General features: G+C 49.4%; 2 protein-coding genes across 2 annotated transcripts in view; both read right to left on the bottom strand.

Moving 5' to 3' along the window:
- Nucleotides 1-3,838: 3,838 nt before the first annotated feature.
- GLOD5 (glyoxalase domain containing 5) lies at nt 3,839-5,534 on the bottom strand. The gene is made up of 3 exons (XM_009812744.2): nt 5,370-5,534; nt 4,206-4,361; nt 3,839-3,991 (listed from the first exon to the last, which is right to left on the bottom strand). Exons 1-3 carry the CDS (start codon nt 5,532-5,534, stop codon nt 3,839-3,841), a joined length of 474 nt encoding a protein of 157 aa, XP_009811046.2.
- Nucleotides 5,535-9,444: 3,910 nt separating this feature from the next.
- The window catches only part of LOC104257835 (exocyst complex component 1), a 28,279-nt gene continuing 17,595 nt past the window's right edge, over nt 9,445-20,128 (bottom strand). Inside the window, exons 10-17 of the mRNA XM_059824589.1 lie at nt 15,721-15,839; nt 15,380-15,493; nt 14,963-15,018; nt 14,128-14,368; nt 13,101-13,284; nt 12,030-12,229; nt 9,711-9,905; nt 9,445-9,600 (exon numbers count right to left, since the gene is read on the bottom strand). Coding sequence (XP_059680572.1) covers nt 9,445-9,600; nt 9,711-9,905; nt 12,030-12,229; nt 13,101-13,284; nt 14,128-14,368; nt 14,963-15,018; nt 15,380-15,493; nt 15,721-15,839 — 1,265 coding nt within the window. The remainder of the gene's footprint in view (nt 9,601-9,710; nt 9,906-12,029; nt 12,230-13,100; nt 13,285-14,127; nt 14,369-14,962; nt 15,019-15,379; nt 15,494-15,720; nt 15,840-20,128) is intronic.

Raw genomic sequence — 20,128 nt, 5'->3', positions numbered from 1 at the left:
TCTCTCCCCTGAGAGGAGGGAAAGCTCATTGAGACTCGGTCCTTAACTCATCTTTCCAGCTGGGGTGAAATCAGTACTTGTGCTCCTGAGTAGCCATTCACTGAAAGGCTTTCTTACCCTGCATCCTTTCTGAACAGTGAGATGGAGAATGATGCAATATTCCTCTGTACATTAAACAACTACTGTGATTGCTGATCCAAAGAACTTGTTTCCAATATGATCATGATATAGGTACAGAATCTGTTGCAGAAGTGCGGGGTGCCTTCTGCAAGGGGGACTGAGGTGGGACTAGACAGGCAAGAAGGAATGTGGGCCAATTCCTTTTTAGCTTGCTGGTAGTGGTCTATGCAGAGAACTTCCCAGCCAGAGTAAAACTGTTTGCCCACCTGTTAATCCACTCTCTCATACTGTCTAGCATATTCACACTGAATCTTTCTGAATAAAGAACTGAAGTAAGTTCATTTTCTGCATAAAGATTTAATGCTACATTATGTAGACTATCAGTTTTTCAGGATTAATCTGAACATAAGCAATACAGAGGCTTTTCCAACTGATGGGGAACCCAGCAGAGGCTAGGACAGGGCCAGCTAGAAGGCTGGCCTGTGGCCAGTGATTTCTCCAGAGTCATATATTTACATTGAGCCCTGCAGGCTGTTTTTCCTGGTGAGAACAATAGATATTAGCCAGCAAAGCCTGGCTGTGGTTAAACAAGATCTGTCAACAAAGAGAAGTTACCCAGTGTTTCTCCATTAAGCAACAGATTTCAAATAGTTGCTAAATTTCCATGACAAGCTCCTAGTTTCTCTTGGTTCAAGTCAGGTGTGAGATCACCAAAAATGTCATTCCATGTTTCACAGCCCAATGAACTGGAAACCCACAGAGCCAGTGCCTTCCAAGTCAGCTGTTAGCTCAACATTTGTCAAGGGAAGCAATGCGTGTGACAGAACTGAGATGGCCTTCAGTGGAGGGAACAATGCATCTCAGTGGATTATCAGTGGTTTCAGTGTCCTAACACTTGTTCCAATGTTCTCATTTCCATGCCTTCTGCACCACGTAGCAGTGAAGCTGAGCAGGAGAGGAGGGAACTAGCACCTTTTACATGTTGATGTTGGAGCAGAAAAAAGAGCTTTTCAGTTGGGTTGCAGGCTACATTTTGTCCCTCGGATCCAGAAACCCTTCCAAACCTCATTCATATCTTGGCTATCCCATCAGATGCAATCCTGACACCTTTCAGCAGACGATGTGTAAAATTAGGAAGGGAAGGCACAGGAAGGCTAGTAGGGTTCAACTTTCCTTTTATTGGGCCCCTTATCAGCTGAAGCATTTCCAGAGCATCTAGGAGCTAAAAGCATACCTGAGATTTTTTTCATTTATGGCATTTCCTCTAAAAGCCTAGGACCCTGAAAACGCCTCCAGTATCCCAGGCCAGGAAAGTGTCTCACTCATTATTTCCAGTTTCAAACAGCAAATGTTTCATATCCTTAACTAATTAGGAGGTCCAAACCCCTGGCAAGGGAAGCAAGCCCTTAAAAGAGCCAAGTTAAAAAATGGCCTGTGAAAATTATAGACCAGCTCATGTGACACTGAGGGTATCCAGCGATTAATATGGTGCCACCAAAGTCCCTAACTTTTCCTCTTAGGCTTAATAAGAAAAGAGCCATTGTCCTTCTTTCTACTGCTGTTCCAAGATAAATGACACTTAAAATTAAGAAAAGGAAACCTTTCTCCACAAACATATTTATGGCAGCAAGCTCAGTGAATGAAAGGACACTTCGCAGTGCAGAGCCAGGCAGGATCTGTGTTAGCAATCAATCAATAACTACAGTCCTGCGCCAGAAATTAATAGGGCTCTGCTGGCACAAGCGCTTGGCCAGGGATGAAGAAGCCCTGGCCATCAGAGAGCGGGGGAAAGCTGAGGCAGGGCTGGCGGGAGCAGGATGCCGCCGTCAGCCCTCTCCCGTGGGCAGGACCCACCCGTGGGGCCCCGCGGGAGGGCCGGAGACGGCCGCGGCCATCAGCACCCTGGAGAGCAGCCGCCGGTCGGGCTCCAGGACCGGGGACTCCGCTCCCCGGGGGGTCCCTCCTCGGGGATCCCTCCCTGGGGGTCCCCTTCCGGGGCCTCTGTTCACAAGGTGAAGGTTATGAGGTGCCTGTGACTTTCTCCCGTGGCAGCTCTTGTCTTTAGTTCCCGCAATGGTTCAACTCGAGCTGAACGCGGCGTTCATCCCTACGTCCACCACCGGCACAAGCTTTTGATAATCTGAAGAACGGAATTTTGTAGGGCTTTGCATTTTTTCGCGCCATGGAGAATTCTGGATTTCCCACGAAATGTCACAGAAAAAAAATTAGTACATTTCACGGATTATTTCAATTTTAGAGAGGATTTTGACTGTAGAGGTCAGAAAAGTCCTCTCTGCCTTCCAGCACTATTTCCGTGATGATAGCATTGCTACCGCAGTGTGGCCAGCTGGGGAACTGCTCTCCTTGAAAAACCCCAAGTCCTTCTGTATTGTTTTATGCTTTTTAAATAACTGAAGAATTGCTTTTTAAGTAATTAAAGGAAGAAGAAAACTTAGGACAGTCCCACAAGTAATTGAGTGCCATCAGTCAGTCAGAGTGGACTCTGCCATGGTAGACCCCCACTCCAGCTCTGCTAACACACCTTCCTCACAGGAATGAGCCTTGCCTCCCTCCATGCCACGCAGGCAGCTCCATGCCAGAGCTCCTGGAGTGACTCTGGATGTTTCTTCTGGACAGAGGAAGGCAAGAGTATTGGCCTTCCTCTCCCTGGTCCAGAGGCTCTCCCAAGCCCTGGACATGTTGCCACAAGGGGGGTCAAGTTTTGCAAGGAGGCTGCTGTTCCAAAAATGAATGACTGAGACAAACAGCCCACAGGAATCTGTCCTGCACAGGGATGGAAAGGAGGAGCAAATCCCTCCCAGCTGTGTTGCAAGGTTGCATCCCTCCCTTGGCAGCTGGGATGTGCAGGCCAGACATATGCAGCTGGTTCAAGGGCCAGAGCAAAGCCCTCTTGCTGCCTTGCAGCAAGGCTGGGCTGCAAGGGGGAGCCAATGTTTTCTTCCTGATGCCAGCATCTTCTTAGCGCCTTATTTCCCCCTTATCCCTGCATAAATCTAGGTGAACTCACTGACTTTAGATGCTCTCCCCTCCATGCAGCCATCTCATCTCTGCACTTACCCATCCTGGGTTGCAGGAACCTTATAACTATTTAGGCAAGGCTGAGTAGGGAGCACAAAGCTTCAGGCTCAGGAGCGCTTTGTGTGTCAGACACAGAGGCCAAGTTCCCAGTTTCCAGGCAGAAAGTGGGTTTCAACAGTCACAGCTGGATATAAACCACCGGCTTGGTGTGAGAGCCACCAGTGCCAGCCAGCCTGAGTCAAGCCAAGCAGGCGGATGGAGAGGGAGACAAATCTTCAGCTGTGTCAAAGTAACTATGAAGAGGAGAGGAATGACAGGTTCCTTCTGTTCCTGGTGGACAGTGTAGAAATGAGGGGCTTCAAAGGCAGCAAAAGGGGTGTCAGACATTGGGAAAAATGTCCCAACAAGAGTAGTACAGCAGCAGCAGGACAGATCTTCCAAGAAGGTCATGAAGTCTCACTGATGGTGATTTATAAAAGTAGGATTCACACCCAGGGGTGAGAGCTGAGCAGGCTGCCTTGGGGAAACTGTCAAGTTTCATGCAGCCCTACTTTTATGGTTGGGATTTGAGACTTGTCCTAGGTTTGCAAAATAAAAGCTTGAACCTGTAAACTGGCCATCAAAAGCCTGGCCTCTGCATCCTGTCTCCTGCTGGGACACAGGCAGAGTATCATTGTGGTTAGGGTTCCCCTCCGTTGACTGCAGTTGCATCTGTGCAGTACCTGGAAACCTCAATCAGGTTCTCATCGGGGTCTCGGAAGTAGATGGATGTTATTGGACCCAGGGCAGCAGTTCTGGCCACAGGACCTTCTTCAATAATCACCCCACAGGCCTGGGAGGAGACATGGGAGCAGGGGTTTAATGCTTAAGGTAGTCTTATCAGGGCATTGTGCATTCTTCCCCCCTCAGCCTTGAAAACATGAACTGTTGGATGAGACAATTCTGACATTCCCCAAAACAAAGACCCTGAAAGTGTCACTTGGGAGGCTCTGGCTTCATGCCTTCCGGGGTCACACTGCCCTGTGCACACTCTACGCCTTCCTCACCTTCAGATGATCCAGCAGCTGGTCCAGGGGCACCTGTGTGATAAGGCAGATATCTGCAGAGCCGGGGACTGGGCACCGAGCCTTGGGTTCAAACTCCTTCCCAGCCTCATGCAGGTTAAACTTCTGGTTGCCAAAATGTAAAGCTTTGCGATTTCCCTGTCCCCAGAGAAAAGAATCAAAGCGCAATGAGATTTACTGGCCTGGAAGCCTTCAGCATCCACTCACCTGTGTAGTCCTAAAAGTCCCGGGGACCTGGCTGTAGTCCTGCTAACTCTGGGCTCTTGCTGTGGCAATGCAAGACAAGAACTGGCCACTGCAAGGCTCCCATGACATCCCTGGAAATGTGGAGTGACCTGAGAAAGTCCTACAGCCACATGCAGCTACTTCCACACCATAATGATGCATGGTTTCAGTTTGGGGCACTCTCCATCCTGCCTGTGGGGCAGCCACACAAATAATGCACAGGCTGACACTGCAGTAGGAACAAAGATGAGGCAGTGGGAGGAGGGAGGTTTTGGCATCTCTTGTCTTTGCAGACTCTCAAGGAGATTTCTGCAGGCTCATGTGGCAGCTGAGTCCTGAGACCCCACGGATACACAGGACACTGACCTGCCATCTGTGCCCGCCTAAAGAACAAACTGAGGCTCACTGTAGCCTTGGGATGTGAGCGCAACTGCTTTTAAGAGACATGATGGGGCAGGAGAGAAGGAAGTAAGCTTACAAGTTAAAAAGGTGCAGTGTGTACATCCAAAACAGGTCAAGTGGCCTGAAGCTTGGGCAAGAGATGAGTTGTTCTGAAAATGTTAACCATCTTTTCCTCTCTTTGCCAATGGAAATATCAAAACAAGAGCCTGTCAGACATCTTTAGAGGACATGTGGGTTTGAGGGTTCTCCTCTTTCAGTCCTAGAAATTGTTTTTTAAATAACCTTTCTTTTTTTGTCACTTTGACTCCTTCTGCAGCATGGTTTGAACTTGCCTCTGACTCAGCTCGACTCTGTTGAAACTCAGAGCTTGATGGCCTTCAGCTTGTGCTGGTCCTACCATCCCCACCCCAAGAAGGTGCCCCAGAGACCCTATCAGGTCCTACAAGGACCAGCCAGCCACTGGCCTAGAACTGCAGCTCCAGGTCCCTAGACCTGAGCCGAGCCTGTGCCACATGTTACCTTGAAAGTCACCACCTCCATGCCCAGGACTTTGGAATAAAAGGCCACAGTGTCCTCAATGCTCTTCACAGTTAACACAAGGTGGTCCAGGCACTGGATGAAACATGAGGGTGGACTCATACACTCCTCCTTCCAGGACATCATCTCAGGGCTGGGAATCAGCATGCAAAACCACAGAAGATGAAGGTTAGGAGCATCCAGCTGCTCAGGGAAATGGTCCAGGCAGCTGCGGACGGAACTGTGAATGGAGATCGAACAGGTTTTCTTTTGGCCTGCAGGTGGCACAAGTACAGAAGCAATAAATTCTCCTCCCTGGCAGGGCCTCAGACCCCCACTTTGCTCTGGTGGGACCTAAGCATGCCAAAGCCCCTGCCTAGGGCCAGATCTGGAGGACCAGCTGGGTGACCTCACTGAGGGCTGATGTCACCAAGATGTTGAGGTCCCAGTGCACTAAAACCTGTGTGCACCAAGGATAGGCCATGTGTGTCATCCTTTCCTCCAACCCCCTCTGGTGTCCTGCCGACCTCCTTCATGTCCAGGTGCGGACACTCATCCAGGTGGAGCAAAGACAGAGAGTGAAGACAAGCTGGGCCCTGGCAGTGCAGTAGGAAATGTCTCTGGGGAAAGAATATTCCTGGAAGAAGAGGGCACCGGGGCTGAAGCAGCTGCTTGATGTTCCCATGGAAAGGGGCTGTGTCATTACATTACAGGAAGGGGACAGAATCCCTTCTGGTGCCTATATCATGTAGCTATAAAACCAGGCACAGTTTCTCCAGGACATCTGCTCACTGCAGTCAGAGAAGCTTGCTTGGAGCTGGACCCCGTTGTCCCCAAGCCCAAGCTGGGACTCCGGCGTGGTCTGGACTGTGCCCAGTGATTGTGCCAGTTACAGGGGGAAGCTGTTAACAGAGGCAGCGGAAAGTCACTGCTCCTCCTTGCTGCGGATGGCATTTGGTGTTTAACAACCTCACTTCTGAGCAACCCAGGCTCCGTCCCTCTGCAAAGTCCTTTCCACCCAGGAAGTTCTCCTGGGTGCTCCCCAGTCGCAGGGCCCTCATGTCACAGCCTGCAGCTCCCACCTCCTGTCTAGCAAACCTCACCGATACAACCCTCTCCTCCCACGTGAGCACCTCAGCAAACAACTGCAAGGAAATCGGACTACAAAAATAGGCTGAGTACCTGTGAGAGAGGACGAAGAGCTGGGCAAGGCGGTGCCGGACGGGTCCCTTATGACCGTCCTCTTCCTGCTGCCCGGAGCTGAGCTGTGTGAGCAGCAACGTTGCAGGAGAATGAGGGGCGGAAAGCAACAAGATTAGAAAAAGGAGCTCTGAGCACGGCTCCCTGCAGAGGTGTACCTTGACCCGAAGGACCTGAAAGTCCAACTACATAGAGTTGCTTGAAAATCCCGGAAAAAGAGTCTGCCTATTTTAATCACATATCTTTTCCTTTGCAAGGGAAAGATGCATTAGTGTGCTATATTAAAGCACACAGTTGAGCTTGGTGCTCAGGCTGGTGTGATTTACTGTTAAGAAGCAGCAAGGATATCCCTGGAGAACAGGAGCTGTGGCAAGCAGCTGCAGCAAGCTCCCCACCTCCCCGGCAGCGGGCTACGTGCCTGTTCACCTCTTTGCCTCCAAGATTATTTTCTACCATGCAACATGTGAGGCACTTGCTGTCCCTGGGAGCACTGCAGGCTCCCACTATTAAAAGATGCGTGAGCTGTAGGTGCCATGCTAACAGCCAATATGTATCAAGGAGCAATAGCAAAGGAGTCTCAGGGTGATGTCCACAGCTTTGGGCACCTTTTTGGACACCCCCTCCTGCAAACAGACATGTCCAAGGGCGTTCTCTGTGGCCTGAGGCAGAGTTAGAGATTTTCTTTTTCTTCCCCTACAAAACCCAAATCTGTCAAAAAGAAAATGGAGTTTTGAAAGGTCTGAAGATCTCTGGGCAGTTGGCTCCAAAGGAGTGAGTAGTTCAGGCTGTGGAAAAGCTGCTGGGCAAGTGGTTCAAGGCACAGGACGTTCTGTGTTAAAATCATTCTGCGTAGACCTTCTCCACCCAAGCTGCCCACGCTTCACTGTGCACAGCAATATGCTAAAGAAAGCCAGGATTTGTGATATCTGGAAATAGCTGAAAATGTTTTTTTGCCTCAGGTCAAGGGACAGGACATCTGTGTGTTGCTGTGGGAGGGAGCAGCCAAAGTGCCTGTATCCTTTTTGCACATCCTTTTTGGATTTTTCTCCCCCAATTGTCCAAGTTGGCCCACAGAATTTCCCCCAAAGCTACTTCATGGGTTGTCACCCACCGTCAACTAGCAATGGGGAGGGTGACTAGGTTAGACAAGCTAATTCCTGGACACAAAACACCACCCTTGCGCCTTCCTTGTCTTGAAGGTCACTGTGGGTTTACTCACACCGGAGATGGCAGAGCTGGGGTGGAAATCCCACAGCTGGAGCTCAGCGAAAGGCTGTTCCTCCCCAGCACTGTGGTGTCCCTTAACAGTCCTTCAGTGCGGGGACTGCCACCGGTCTCAACACAAAACAACAGAAAAAAAGAGGATGTCAATGCTCTGAATGGGGAAAGAGGCTCATAAATCTGCCCTGAGGGTAATTACGAAAAACAGACCACATTTATTTTTGAAACACAGGTGACAGCCCATTCCTGTGGGCTCTGCAGCAGCCTTGTGCCACCTGGCCCAGAGTGGGGCAAGCAGGACAGAGAGCCGCTCGGCTGGCGCTGCAGCCTTGCTTCAAGGAGGCTGTCGACACATGCAGGAGCTGACTGACTGCGTGATTTCTTCTGTCCTGTCCACTCCAGATCAAGAGGTTCAATAGGTACACAGTGGGGCTGGCAGACAGAGGGACAAGCAGCAGGTGGACCTCCCAAACCTCATTTTCTTGGGAAAAACCCAAATACCTTTTCCTTACTAAAACTCCCAAAGTTGTTCCCACAGGTGCTAGTAACAGGACGGTTGACGGTGATGCCTGAGAGGGCTTTGAGAGCACTAACTGGCCTTAATAGCCCTGACCAGCCTCAGCTGGGGGCTTCCACCCACATCCATGTCCCTGGAGCATATTTAAGCTCTTCCCAGGGCCTTCACTCCATGCTTGAGTTTTGGTGTAGGGGTGCTGGTCTTCAGCCTGGCTCCAGATGTGCTTCTACCTGGCCAATGACCCTACTGATCTGGACTTCAGCTTATAGACTGATATCCTGCTCTTTGATCCTGTGTCATCACCATGGACCTGATTGTTATTTTGTACTGAACCGAAGACGTCAGGATCTTCAGGTTTTTTTAGAGTGAAGATTATAATGGACAGCATGTTAGCCCTGTGGTTATCATCATGAGATGCAGAGGCCATATTTTCAACAACAAAAATATTTTGGTGAGTTGTGGTGTTGCTGTAGGATGCTTCATAAGAAAAGAGGGTAAGAACAGGCAATTCCCTGAGAGACCAGTTTGGATCTGTAGAACTGTAGCATTTGCTCCACTCCAGTTTACATGTAAGTAAATCCTTTCTTAGCTAAAAGCAATAAAACTTTTTATTTTAACTCTGAACTTTCATTTGTCTCTACTGAAGAGCTGGTAGAGTAATGTTGCATGTTCTGATACCTCAATACCGTAACAGTACAAACATTTGGGTGTCTCAGCATGTTGTAACCCTCTTGTTTTAGCACAGGTTCACTGTGAAATCTGTGAGTAGATTGAAAAGGAGAGAGTTCCTGGAGAAAAGATGCCTTTCACAGTTCAGCTGTACTGGGAAGTGGCCTGCTGAAGAGGTACAGCACCAGCACTCACTTTGGCAGAAATTTGAGGTTTGGGAGGTTTTTTTACTAGCTGCATAATGGTTTCTTGGAGCCAGGAAGCTGTGGTTTGGGTCTGAGAATTCCACTTCCCCAAGGGAGGTCTGGCTTAAGACCGACAAGTCAGAGGCAGTTTGGCATTAAGTTCAGGATGGGACCTCTGCGTATCAAACTTCAGCTTGGGAAGGGTTTTGAGTTTAGCTCCTTAAAGGTGTAGCTGCAGACAAGGGTTCCTGAGCTGCTCCCAACAGACATCCAGAGAGAGTTGCTTCTACATGTTGGACAGAGTGATGGAGTTGAAGTAGCTCAGTAAGTCCTCCATGGTGAAGTCCATGGCAATCCCTGACCCTGCATAACAGCGTTGGATCAGATCCTCAAACTCTCTGTACTGACGTATGAACTCCTGCTCCATAGCGTGCCACACCACCTAGGGAAAAACAGCCCATCAGCTCCCTTCATCAGCCTGTGACCGCTATACATGAAGTCCTGAACCCCCCCAAACATCACAGTGTTACACTCAGATCACACTCCAGTTACCGGCAAAAGATTTTCCTCTGGGGAGAGATACTTGTGGATTTTCCTGTAGAGGGTCTCAAGGGCTTTTTTTACTTCCTTGCCAGGGTATTTTTCAATGACCTTCCTCAGCTCTTGCTTGCTGTAGGCCAGCTGAAAGCTGACCTCTTCTTCTTTCACCCCTTGAGCCACACGGGCTTTCACTCCTTCAAAGAAGTGCTGGAAAGGCAAGGAGACATTCACTGATGAGCTGCCCTAAGGCGGACTCCTGCGTCAGGGCTGAAACCTGACTGCTGTTCTTAGTTCCTTTCCCATGTCTAATTAAGTGGAAATGAAGTATTGGAGATTGTTCATCCTCCAGGAAAGCAGGGCATAGGGAATTTCATCAGTTCTCTTTCCCTTCCTGCTCAGCAAGCCCATCTCTAAGGGTTGCAGTACCATGGAGCAATGGGACTGCTGGAAAAATCACTCATGTTCCTTGGTGCTTTGTACAGCTTTGCTCACTACAGAGGGTTTGGAGCCAGAGGTTGGGTTGGGGGATCCCAGAATCTGCAGAAGTGTAAAGCAAAACTGAAGTTTTCTGAGTTCTTCTAGGATATTGTATGAAAGCAGGAAAGGCTGTTCTGTAGGGATGAGTTTCAAAAGGAGCACATGTCCCACCCCATGCATGGCTGTGGCTTGGCAGCCCAGAGCGATGCCAACCCCAAGGGATACAGACCTCAGCTAGCTTTCAGAAAAGTACCAGGAGCAGTGTAGCTCCACAAAAAGCTCAGTGCTGACAAATATTTTTTCTGCATGAGCTTTTCAGACACAGAATCTCTCAGGCTGGAAGGGACCTCAGGAGGGTTCTAGTTCAACCTCCTGCTCAAAGCAGGTTCAACACTGAATTCAAATGAGGGTACCTGAGGCATTTCTCGAGGTAGGTCTTGAAAACCTTCAAGGATAGAGACTGCACCCTCTCTGGACAGACTGTTGCAATGCTTTTTTATCCTTATAGTCATTTTTTCCTTCTATCCAGCTGGAACCTTCCTTTTTACATTTTCTGCCTATTGCCTCTCATCATCCTGCTGTGCACCTCAGTAACTTCTAGGGAAGGTGGCTACTAGGTACCCCTGAAATTGTTTCTTCTCCAGGCTGACCAAGACCAGCTCCTTCAGCCTCTCCTCACCATGTTGGTGGCCTTCCACTGGCCTTGCTCCAGTTTAGTGACACCTCTTGTCACAGGTGCATGTGACTTACATCTCTATCTCTTCCACAGCTGGACATGGTATTCCACAGCTGGTCTGATGAAGGCTGAGAAAAGGGAATAATCATTCCTTCACCCTACTCTCTACCATCCTGTTCATACAGCCCAATAATCCTGGTCTTGGGTATTTCCACTGCAATTTCGCTGTGGAGAAATACCCTAAATCCTAAGGATTTTCAGAGGGAAAGAGGTTCCTAAGTGTATAAGCTGCTTTCAAAAACGGAGAAGGGCTCCTACATTACTCAGGCCCCTTTGCAGCTTCTCTTGATGTTAGTGAATTGTGCTCAAGCCTGAAGAGCTGTGTGGTCTGCTAGAGAAGGCCGTGTCAGGACTGCAGAAATCCCTGAGCAGAATGCAATCCAAGTACCCTCATATGTTACTTTGCTTTGTTGTGAGCAGTGAAATTATACTTTCCCTCACAGAGGAAGGATTTGAAGCCATTAACGTAGCAGGGCTGCAGGTAGCATGAGACACCGAGCTGATCTTCCAGTCTAACATACAAGACGTTTGGCAGCAAAGACTGGAAACAAATTGGAAGTAACAGGCGCTATAAATAATTCAAGCTGAGCTCAGTCTGTGAGACATTTTAGGCCAGTGAGGAGAGAGGAGGAGCGGAGCGAGGAGGGGTCTTGGGAGCAGCCATCGTCTTTGGGAGGAAGGGGGATGCCTGTTTGAGTTAGCAAAGCCAGATGCTCTTACTCGGTTAACAAAGCAGCCGCTTGGGAAGCGTGAAGTTGTGTTAGGTTTATTAGCCCAGGCAGCCGTGCAAGAAGAAATTAGCATCTGCCAGACGCAGGCACGCAACCCGGAGCGGGGGCCTGAACAGGTCCTCACGCTGCTGCACGGAGGCTGAGTTGCAGAGCTGGTACCAGCATCTGATGCTGCTGAGCCCTCCTCTTGCTGGGGCCGGGCTGCGTGGTGAAACCCAGCAGCAAGTGCTCAGAGGAGGTGTGGGAACATTGGGGATGTGACAACACGCTAATATAATCCCAGTCTGGATTTGGGGAGGGGTGGTTTGAACACCAGTTAATTCATAATTTTGGGAAGTGCAGTTGCCCTTTGAGACCCAGGCAAGGGTCAGTTTGTCCTGTACTCACATTGAGCTTCTCCAGTGGCTGGCCCAGGTACTTGATGACGTATTTCTCCATGTGCTCACTATACCTTTGCTTGGCTTCTCTCTTCTTGCCCTCCAGGGAGTGGATCATCTTTTGGCACAGGAAGCAGTGAAAGTGGTGGAAATTTTCCATCATGACCATATCTGTGTTCACCTTCAGGTTTGCTGAGGACAGGCTATTGACTTAAAAGAAAGGAACAAATCAGATATGGAGAGAAGACCCTGCAGGCTGGGTCAGGAGGGACATGAGATGCAGACGCTGTCAGGCTTTGGTCACCAGTGGAGAGTTTAACCAAGAGCTGAGGTGAGCATCATCACAGGTTGTTCAGCTCTTCAACCACCTTGCCTTGCAGAGCTTTGGGGTCATGACATTTAATAACTGTTTACCCAAAAGGGTGCAGAGACATCCAAGTCCAGTCCTGTCCAAATCTGTTTCTGACCTGGGTGCCAGAGCAGCATGTCAGCACGGCGCACACTCAGTCTGCCGAGCAGAGGCATGGCTCGCCACGCTGCCAGCCGCTTGCCAGCTGGCCTGGAGAGGACGAGAGCGTGAGTAGCTCATTGTGCGTGCAGAACAGAGGGGGCCCTTCTCACTCCCGGCAGTAAACATGTCATTAGGCTGTCTCATCTGAACTGTCTGACTTCTTCCAGTACCGGAGGGAGTGACTATCTGTAACGCAAATACTGATCCCTGTTCATTAGCTTGATTCCCTATCTCACCTGCTTAACAGTAAATATTGTTGGAGCCTGGAAGGGGCTGTGTTCACGGATTTTTGAGCTGCTATTCTGTGGGTGACCCCAGGCTCAGCCCTGTCACAACTGGGACCATCCCGGTGTGGCAGGCACCATGCACCTGGCATGCCACACTCTCTGAATTTGTCTGATGCTCCCAAGCTCTTGCTCAGCGAAGGCAGTTTCAGCCCCAGGCAGTGCCCAGGAGGCAGGCAGCCTGCATGTGCCCTGCTCTGGTGGCTCAGCTGACTGCTAGTGACTCCTCAAGCTGCAGTATACATTTGCCTGACTGATGCATCCAGCCATCAGCCTTTGTACTCACTGCTGCTGAAGACGCTGCTGGCCAGCCGGAGATGTGCTTTGTCCAACTCCCCTCTCCGCCGAGCTGTCCTGAACACCTTCTCCGAGAAGTTCACAAACTCCTCAAAGCGGCTCACGGAGGGCAGGATCCCGCCTTTCATCTTGCTGGGCATCTTTGCCTCCTCAATCTCTTTGCACATGCTCCCCTGGCAACAACACACAAGATGTGGCACTCAGATCTGACATGGCCCCAGCCTCATTTTGCAGTGCAGTAAGGCATAGGCCAGAAAAGAAGCAAAGTAATCAGATGTGTGTACCACTTTCTCCATTAACTGTATCTTCCGTGGGAAGATATGTGAGCTTCCTTGTTTGAGGCTGGACGTGAAGCTGCACTAGCTGCTCTCCTGGAGTTGACGTACCTGTCTCCAGGCTATGTGGTTCTTCGCTCAGACACAGTGCTGCAATCTCCCCACACAGACACCCGGACCTCCTGGGGTGGAGGTGTTCACCACTGCCACTTCTTGCACTTCTCAGGCTGCTTTATGAGCAGACTTGCTGCTCTAGGTCTTGGCACAAACACAGTTGGTGTCAACAGGTAGTTTCACTCGACCTCAGTGGACTCAGGGCCAGGTTCCTTGGCCAGTGCTGAAGGGCTCTCAACCCTCCCCCCTCCCCTCCCTGCTGCTTGGTCCTGGACTATGTCCTGCTGTGCCAGCAGGAGAATGGGAGAGCTTGGCTCCAGCTGTCCGATGTGCTGCGGTTGCTTTCCCAGCCTCCCAGTACTCTATATGGGGGAAACCCCTTTGGTTTGACCATCCTGGTAAGAGGAAGCACAGATGGCACTTAGGTTTAGTGTGTCCCACCTCCCTCACACAGATGCAATCGTTGATGCAATGAGGGTCTAGTCCTCCCAAAACCAAAGAGCCAGATCCCTGCCTGATCTAAACCAGTACTGCCTTCTATGAAGATCGTGTTAGAAGTTTAGAAGATTCTGGAGGACGTCAAACATCACTCAGGTCTACTTGGGGCTTACTCCTACTGACACTCACAATGCATTTGTTGAAGCTGCTCTTGGCCAGGAGCAGCATGTTGCCCAGGACAGTGTTGAGGAAGGAGGAGGAGAGAGCTGAGGAAGAGCCCCACATCTCAAAGACGGAGTCGTTCAAAGTAACCAGGACCTGCAAGCAGCCGAATGGGTGGACCTTATTGCAGACATCTAGAAATCCTCTCAGCTCTGGCTCCAGGCAACTGAAGATCTCACTCAGCAGCTGGGCTGTAGGTTCTTCTAGTCTTAAAAAAACCAAAAGGTAAGCAATTAAATGGGGAGGGGCACTGGCCCTGTGGCCAGCTGCAGAGACAAGGGCAAAGATAAAGACTCAAAGCCTTCTGTATTGCAGTGGAGCCTGTTTATGCTTGGGTCATCCTTCAACTCTTCACCATCTCTGCTTGTGGGAGGATGTTGAAATGTCCTCTTTTGCCAGCCAAATGAAAAATTTCAGTGTTTTTATGCTGACTTTTTTTTATAAGATTCTGTTCCATAGTATATTTTCGCTTTATGACATTGCTAATAAGGAAATAAAACTGATCAAAACATAGGGTTTTCCATGAAACCTAAACCTCCCTTTCTGATCCACCCTGAAGCAGAGCCACTGTGCTGGGGAGAGGCAGAACCAGTCGGCTCCGCTCAGCCTCTCTGCATGCCCAGCTACGATGCCTCCTGGTTTTTTTGCTATCCAGGGCGCAAACCTGAGACCACTTAGTTGACATCAGGATGGTGAAGAGTGGAAAAAAAGATCCCTCCATCAGTTCCTCAGGCAGTTCCTGTAGGATGCTCCAGACCATGCCCCTGTCAGAGCAGCCGGCTGTATCTCATCACCCACGTACTGGCTCCGAGGCTTGGTGCAAGGAGGGTCCTCTGGAGATGCTGTGCTCTCTCTTCCCTTAGTGGCAGATGCCTGAAAGAAAGAATGGGATGGGAATTATGATTTGCCTGCCTGCCCTCAGAGAGGAAAACTTGAGATCTGGGTTTCATTTCTGCTGCCTCATATTGGAGTCCTGTGGTTAATACTTAGAGATCCTGTGATTTTGCTGGAGCTGTCAATTAAGTTCAGTTCAATTCTCCTCTATCATCAGGAGGTCTGAAGCTTCCCCGCTACTGACAGTTGCTAGAGGACAAGAGCCCAGGAGAGCTCAGGTATCTGAGGGCTGTAAGCAGCCACCCACTGTGCCTGCTGAGGCTTGCATCAAGCTGGAGGCGGGACTGGCTAATGGTACTGGAGATGACATAGTCCTCACACTTACCTCGGGCACCTGCAGGTCTCCAGAGTCCTGGCTTAGCTGGAAGAATTTCTCAATGAACTGCTGCTCCGCAGTGCAAATGGGTTGCAGCTCTCTCAGCACCTGCTCCAACATCTGCTTAGAAACCATTGGACATGTTAGAAAACCTTTCTAGCAGACACTGAGGACACGGGAGTAGATGTCCATGTCCACCTGAAGTGACATCTAAGCCAGGTCAGCAGTACAGAACTTCTCTGCTTCTGCTCCAGGTACACAGCACTGGAGAGAGGACCATGAGCTGGGCTGCAGCACTGGCACAGCCCCTCTGGGACACGTGAACCCTTCAGAAAACCTCAGCTCCTTACCTTGATGACGTTGCCTTTGTCCGGCGTGTCCTCCTGGCCTTCTCTGCTCCCAGGGAAACTCCATCGAGACTGCTGCCTGCTCCCCATCGCCATTGGCTTCTCTAAGCTTTCCTGAAGACCTGCACGGTATGTTGGTAGGCGGTTAGACATCTCCATCCCTCTTGGCCTCTCCAGCTCCTCTGATCATTTTAACGGATTTAAACGTCTCTTTTTATGTCTGATCTTATGTGTGAATTGGCCTTTTCCTGTTGGATTCAGATGTATGGGGGATGCAGGTTTTGCTCTCATCTTTTATCTGCCTTCTCATCTGTTACTCTTTTTCATTACTCTCTTTTTATTTCACTCTCTGTGATCCTTACCCCTTTGCTGTTTAGTGGTTAATACTAACTCTCGAGGACTGGGGAGTGAAAAATCCTAGGTGATAAGAGCATAAATCAGCAGAAATGCCTGCAAGAGTATCAGGAAAAATGTTTGTTGCTTAGTTTTGATGGCAAATTACCATAAAACAATATCCAGGCAGGGCTTTTCTCAAAAACCAGTCTTTAAAAATTATAAACATTCACCTGGAAATTAATATACTTTTCAAACATTATCAGGTTTTACCACATTGTTTTCACTGGGTGCCTGGCTTAAGTGGAAAAGTTGAAAAATTTCTTTGAAATGTGCATTAAAACATACTATTATACTCACTGAAAGAAATTAGCAGGGAAACAGCCCTATTATTTTCTAATTGATTCTAAAAATTGGTATCATTCCACTAATCCCAGAGGTCCCAGGTGAGTCAGGCCAGCTCTCCATTTCTCATAACATCCAAAATATCCTTATTTGAGCCACTACCTGCAGGGCTTTTACCTTTGGAAAGGATTTGTCAGATGTCCTGCACACTGAGCAGGGATGAGAGATGGCAGACAGCCCTGCTCGCAACCTCAGCCTTGCTAAAACTATGGAGAAAATAAATGAGCTGCGTCGTAAACTTTTTCCCACCCTTACACAATGGATGATGATAATTTCGCTTGCGGGGAAGTGGCGACACCAGGAAAAAAATATCCCCCCACAGCAAACAGGAAAGAATTTTATGAGCCTGTAAATTTTAGTGTGGAAAAGGGAATGGGAAAGTGAGGAGAAAAGACTTAATTATTGGCTCACAATTAATTATAAACAGCTTGGGGTTTGCCTTCTAAACTCTCCCATAATACTGAAACAAGGCAATAAATCATCAGGTGGTATATTTAGAAGTGAGCGGCATAAGTAATCCTTTATGAGGGCAGGGAATCAACCCTAAAAATTCACTGCCGCGGTAATCAGTAGAAAGAAAGAGGCACAGAGAGCTAGAGCGAGCCTGGGATATTTTAAAGCAGGGATGAGGGATGTTATCAGGCAAGTGTCCTTGCAGCCTGGGCTTTCATCCACGCAGCGGCTCACCCCAAGGAGCTGCTGAGCAGGTGAAACGTCAGGAAAGACCTTGGATGAGGTTCCTGCAGAACTTCATCAAAGCCAAACTTTCCCTGCAAAACAGCCTGAGACCAACCAATTTTGCAGAAAATATTTCAGCAGGAGTCTCCGAAAGTCCCCGGGAGCTGGAGAGGCCATGCTCCTCGCATTCAGCATCCACTGCTGCCAAGATCCTTCAGCAGAAGGACACGTGCATGCATTGCCCGGGTGCTGCTGAGCCAAGCAGAGGTCAACTCCACCTCCCGAGGGAGGTGATGCTCTCCCTCCTGCCTTGTCCGCAGGGTCTCCAGGGGCAGGCGGGTGAATCTCAGTGGGCAGCACCGCAAGCCCCAGGGAAGGTGCCATTCTGCAGCTGGCAGAAGCTCCGTGGATACAATTTTCTAAAAATTCCCACTGTTACTGATTGCACTCTACAATGATGTGGTGGCTGCCCTTCCAATGTGCTGCTCACATTAACGATGGGCTGAGCGTCCCCAACCAAGCCCGGGGCTTCCTACCTGTCCCTCTTCTCACCCCAGGGAGCAAAGCACGGTGCCAGCACACCCCAGCACCGGCAAAGGTCATCGCATCTCATCCTGGTGACGGGAGCAACACCAGCAACAGGCAGACGCTTTTGGGTGATTTATAACAGTGCAGTAACGGGCTTGTGGCCATCAAGGTGTCCTGTCGCTGCAATGGGTTTCACAGACGCTGGATTTTCTCCTGGGATTTTAATTTCTCCCATTTTATGGGATCACATAGGCATTAAAGAGAGACAAAGTACTGAAAGGAAATCACTGCTTTAACATTTACCAAAAGGGGATCAGCCAGACCGACTGCAACACATGCCCTACACTATCTTTTTTTTTAATTTAACAAGTCCATTTTCATAAAGGGCCTCTTTAATAGCCATCTCCGCCCCTGCAATGTCCCCCATTTTAATGGCTTTCTGAGCAGACGCAGCTGTGCTCTGAGAGGAGACAAACTTGGGTGTTTTCATTTTCTATTGCCCAGCACAATTAAAGTCCCTTGCTCAGAGCCTATCAATCACTTTGCAAATAGGAACCAGGGCTTCTTTATCCTATACGCAATCTTTGTTATTTCCTTCTGTTTAAATAAAAGCAATCACTCTTTTTCAGGAAATAGTGCTTGATCACATTATCTTATAAACCACAGATCGGAGTTTGTTTCCTCACTGCTAATTCCCCAGGGTTGCTTGCTGCCAGTAGGTTCATTACCTCTTGTCAGGAATTCCTATTTTTAAGCGACAAAGACCATGTTTCCCCAGGAAACGCTGCATCCAGGCATGGAGGAGAGGGGTGTGTGAGAGGAACATTATCTTTTTTAACTATTTGTTTTACCTGATGTGGCAGGTGAGGCAAACCATATGCCCCTCTCTACTGGGCTGAGTGCAGGAGCCGGTCCCCGTGTGACTGAGGCATAAAACAGCTGGAAACAAATTGGTCCTGACTAGAATATCTCATTACGACAACTGCTTTATTGGTGCGCACACCCCTTCTTCCAGGTAGGATGGGCAGCGCTGGACATCCGTAAGGACAAGACCCAGCACCGGCTGTGTGGCAGCGCGGGGACGGCAAAAGCAAGCGAGCCCTCGAGAGCCACACAAGCTGGCCGTGTCCTGTCCAAATGTGTTAGTGCCAGCTCTGACAGCCGCCCCGGGGAGAGCGTTCCCCAAGCACTGCATCTCTGACGAGCTGGGAAGGAAGCCCAGGAACAGTGCTTTGTTCTGCTCGGGGCCCTCCACCTGAGCCAACGCATCCTCACGAGGTGTCATCGCCAGCCCATCGCTGTCTGCTTGAACGTAGGTGTCCTCCCTCGTGTCCAGATAGCAGCAGCGGGGACTGCCAAAGCGTTCGAAGGGTGGCTATCCCAGATCCAACGGGTGATGCGTTGGGTGCTCCAGTGCTGCTGGGTCCCTGGCACCTCTGAGGAGGGAGGAGGACATTCAGGGTGACAGCGTGTGTCATAACAGCCCCGCGGGAGACGTGTCTTCCTTTACAGTTCTTAGGAAATGCTATCCTTTTCCAGAAAGTCCGTATCTCGGTATTATCCTGGGATTATTATTACAGCCTCATTTTATTTTCCTGTTATCTGCTTGCTGTAGGCTGTCCTGAGTCCTCCAGCATCAGTGACAGCTTGTAGCAACAAGTACAGCAGGTTAACGGCATTGCGCACAAATAATTTCCTATCACCACTTTTCAGCATGTCCCTTTGATTTAATTTTAAATTTACAAGGAGAGTAATAACGTCCTGTTGACTTTCCCTACACAACTTACTTATGATCCTTTTTATCATGTCACTATTTTTCTGCTAGAACTGGCAGAGAGATTTTGATCCCCGTTTTTCCCTCGCTTGGCTCCATAGTTTGGCAAATCATTCTGGCATGGAAAAACAGGCTTCTGGTGACTATAAAAATATTTCCTGGAGGTGTTCGCTTTCTCCATTTCTAGCAAAATTTCAAAAAGGAACATTTTAGTTAAGGATTAGTATCTGAGCTTCTACTGTCTCTTTCTTCCTTCAAAGGGGATAAAATTTTGAAAATGACAAGTAGTGGGGAGAAAAAGCCCAAGCGTTTTTCCTTTTCCCCTCCTCTTCTTCCAGTGGCAAAAGAGTATTTAGGTGAAATTTTCCTTCTTTCTTTCAGGACTTGTGTGTTCCGTTCCAGGTACATGTACGCTGCCAGCACTGCCCATCCCGGTTTGGTCCGTGGTCTTGAGGTCCGCTGTTTTCCTGGTATGTGTGGCTGAGTGACTTTCCCAGGGGAGCTGGCACGGGGCAGGGAGGAGCTGGAAGGGGTGAGGGGGGTATGCTGAGGTACGGCTGTGATGCACACCCAAAAACGGCAGCAGAGAAGTGCTCCTGTGTCCCTCTCTTCAGACACAGCTGCTGGCATCTGGGCGTTGCGGTCTGCTGCTGTTGGCCCACCCTGGACTGGGACTGACTGGGGCGGTACTGG

This window comes from Gavia stellata, chromosome 14, assembly GCF_030936135.1.
Source record: "Gavia stellata isolate bGavSte3 chromosome 14, bGavSte3.hap2, whole genome shotgun sequence".
NCBI classification, from domain to species: Eukaryota; Metazoa; Chordata; class Aves; order Gaviiformes; family Gaviidae; genus Gavia; species Gavia stellata.
This window is presented reverse-complemented; position numbering and strand designations above follow the sequence as displayed.